This window comes from Trichechus manatus, unplaced genomic scaffold (genome assembly GCF_000243295.1).
Source record: "Trichechus manatus latirostris isolate Lorelei unplaced genomic scaffold, TriManLat1.0 scaffold00029, whole genome shotgun sequence".
Lineage (NCBI taxonomy): Eukaryota > Metazoa > Chordata > Mammalia > Sirenia > Trichechidae > Trichechus > Trichechus manatus.
This window is the reverse complement of record NW_004443965.1, coordinates 10,172,122-10,174,841: the sequence shown is the minus strand read 5'-3', so window position 1 is coordinate 10,174,841 and position 2,720 is coordinate 10,172,122. Positions and strand designations below refer to the sequence as shown.

At 46.6% G+C, this 2,720-nt stretch overlaps 1 protein-coding gene across 1 annotated transcript in view; it reads left to right on the top strand.

The window, feature by feature from the left end:
* The first annotated feature begins 1,150 nt into the window (after nt 1–1,150).
* Nucleotides 1,151–2,720, top strand: part of BTF3 (basic transcription factor 3) — a 7,565-nt gene continuing 5,995 nt past the window's right edge. The window contains exons 1-2 of the mRNA XM_023729449.1: nt 1,151–1,380; nt 1,713–1,781. Coding sequence (XP_023585217.1) covers nt 1,249–1,380; nt 1,713–1,781 — 201 coding nt within the window. The 5' untranslated portion in view covers nt 1,151–1,248. The remainder of the gene's footprint in view (nt 1,381–1,712; nt 1,782–2,720) is intronic.

The following is a 2,720-nucleotide window of genomic DNA, read 5'->3' as shown; positions in this document are numbered from 1 at the left end:
TTCTTGCTATATGAACTGTATTCTTTCTAGCTAAGATTTTGGAATGATTAGGCAAAAGCATTTCATAGCTAAGACCACAAAAAGGGTGTTGAAGTAACATTTTTATTGAATTGTCATTTTAATATTGGTGGGTTTATGTTAGATTGTCTTAGAACTTGTACAGGCGTTTAGCAAATTTTACCTCACACCAAGAGACTTAGATTCTCCAACCACACCGGGTAGAAATCCTCCTTAGAATTACTTAGTCAAGAAAGGTAACGTTTGTTCAATCGTGAATCGCTAGCTGTCAAATCCACGCCAAACTGACCTCAAGGAGTCAACTTTTTGCCTCTTCAAGGAACAAGAAAAATGAGGTAATCACGTAGACTGGTTTAAGGTGGTCAGCCACCAACTAAATTTGCTGAAATGCAGACTACCAGGTCCCACCTCCAAACCCACTAAATCGTTTTGAGGTGTGGCGTTCGGGGGTGCATTCTGAACAAAAAAAAAAAATCCCCAGAAATTCTTAATCACGGTCTCACAATCTACCAAACCACCTAATCTGGGAAAGCAAAATTAGCTTCACTGTTTTTGACGTTTTGGTAAATGCTTATTCGGGCTGAAGGGGAATTTCTAAAACATTGAGATGATCGCTTGAATCTACACAGTCCACAGTCCAGAGAGCAGAAAACAGCTAAAAGGTGAGCACACACCGGGTGCACCCAGGCGTTCCCCGGAAACACGAACGGGCGCACTTTCTTCGGAGGGAAAAGAATTTCGGCATCAGGGTCCGATGGAGAAGGGCAGACTTACTCAACCTTAAGTGTGCAAAGAACCACGCTTCTGACCCCTCTGCAGCCTTTCCCAGGGCTGCTCGCGAAACCTCCAGCCCAGAGTCTGTTGCTGCAAGACCGGAAAGAGAAGACAAACGCGACCGTCACAATCGTCGCGGCGCAGGGCCGCGCGTGCGCACCAAGGCGGCGAGCTCGCGGCTAAGTCCCTTTCCTGACTTTTGAGGGGAAGTGGCGTTGGGTTACTTCCGGCCTCCCTCTAGCTGCCATCTTGCGTCCCCGCGTGTGTGCGCCTAATCTCAGCTGGTCTGCCAGAGACCCCCTGAGCACGAACCCTAGTCCCCCGCGCTGCCCCATTTCCGCTCCGACAAGGTACAAAAAGGCTCTGAACGCCGGCGTGGGAGGAGGACGGGAGCGGGGGCGGGAAGTTCCCGAAAGGAGCCAGACAGGGAGGGACAGGGCTGAGGAGAGGAAGGCGATGCGACGGACAGGCGCACCCACTCAGTCTGACTCTCGGGGGCGAGGTCGAGCCAGGGGCGGCTGCCCTGGGGTCGAGGCGACGCCGTCTCTTCCTCCACCTCGCGGCGGAACCCGAGGACAGGAGCCTCAGGTACCACGAGGCTTGCTGAGAGTGGCTGGGCCGGGCGGGCCCTGGCTAGGCCAAGGCCGGGCCAGGGCTGGGGGTTGGGGGTGCTGACCAGGCTCGGGTTAGAGCCCTTGTTCCCGGGCCGCAAAGAGCGGGGCGTTCCCGGGGAGGGGTGGGGGAGGTGGTGGTTCTTTGGGCTCCCTCAAAACAAATTGGGAGCTTTGGGGTGGATTTGGGGATCCAGGCCTCGGCCTGTGTAGGACATTTGCTCTCCTGCTGGTGTTTTGGGAAATAACGAGCGTGGAATGTTAGAGTGAACTAGACCTTTCCTCGCTGAGGGTTTCCTGTTTTTCTAGATGAAAGAAACTATCATGAATCAGGAGAAACTCGCCAAATTGCAGGCACAAGTGCGCATTGGTGGAAAAGTAAGTTTTAGTGATTGTTTTTTCCTTTTAATAAGGTTTTTTTTTTCTTTTACATTTTTGGTATGGTTGACTTGTCACTTTCCCCATCGGGGTAATTCACAGAGCTAGCAAATGGGGCAGGGAGTGGTGAGATAGATACATAGTAGACCTGCAGGTTGTATGTTTAAAAAATACATAGCAGGCAAGTCGAGATTAAAAGAACGCTTAAACTGAGAACGTTGATTTTATGTAACTGTATTTGTGTTTTCAGTGTTACAGTGCTTGAAGTAGAACAGGTGCTTGCTAATTTAGTTAGTAAGAATATGTGTCATTTCAAATTAGATTATCATTGTGGACATCACACTCTTGACTTATTTTGGCTTAAGTTGCGTAAAGTTGAGGCTTGATTTATATTTTTATTTATATATGTAAAGAGAGAGAGTAAAACTTGCGAAGGTGGAAATCTGTCAGAGAAGGGAAACTGAAATATTTATCACTAAAACAAGGTAGAAAAGTGGTAAGACTGCACCCTGTCAAAGGTGGAAAACTTGCAAGACCTGAAGAAACAAGGAAGTCCCTGTGGAGTTTTGGCTGTCACAGGTTTTGCTGTATATATATTACTATGCTAATTCTGAATTTGTTGGTAAGTTTCATCTCCTTGAAATTAGAGTTTAAGGTTCCAGATAATTGCTGTACTTAATAGAAGTGTATCTGTTGTCAATTAAAACCATTGCATTCTGAGCTAAATGCAGTCCAGGATAATTGTATATTTTCTAGGCTATTTGAAGATGAAGATATTGTTGTCATAGGTACATCTTGGAATTTAAAAGTAGTGGCTATAGATTTGAAAATGTCACCTGAGTAGATGTCTGTCTTTCGGTTTTTAACTTTGTAATTATGCTAAAACTGAGGGAATGGAGGTGATTGGTGGGGTTTTAAATAATCAGTATTGGGTTAATT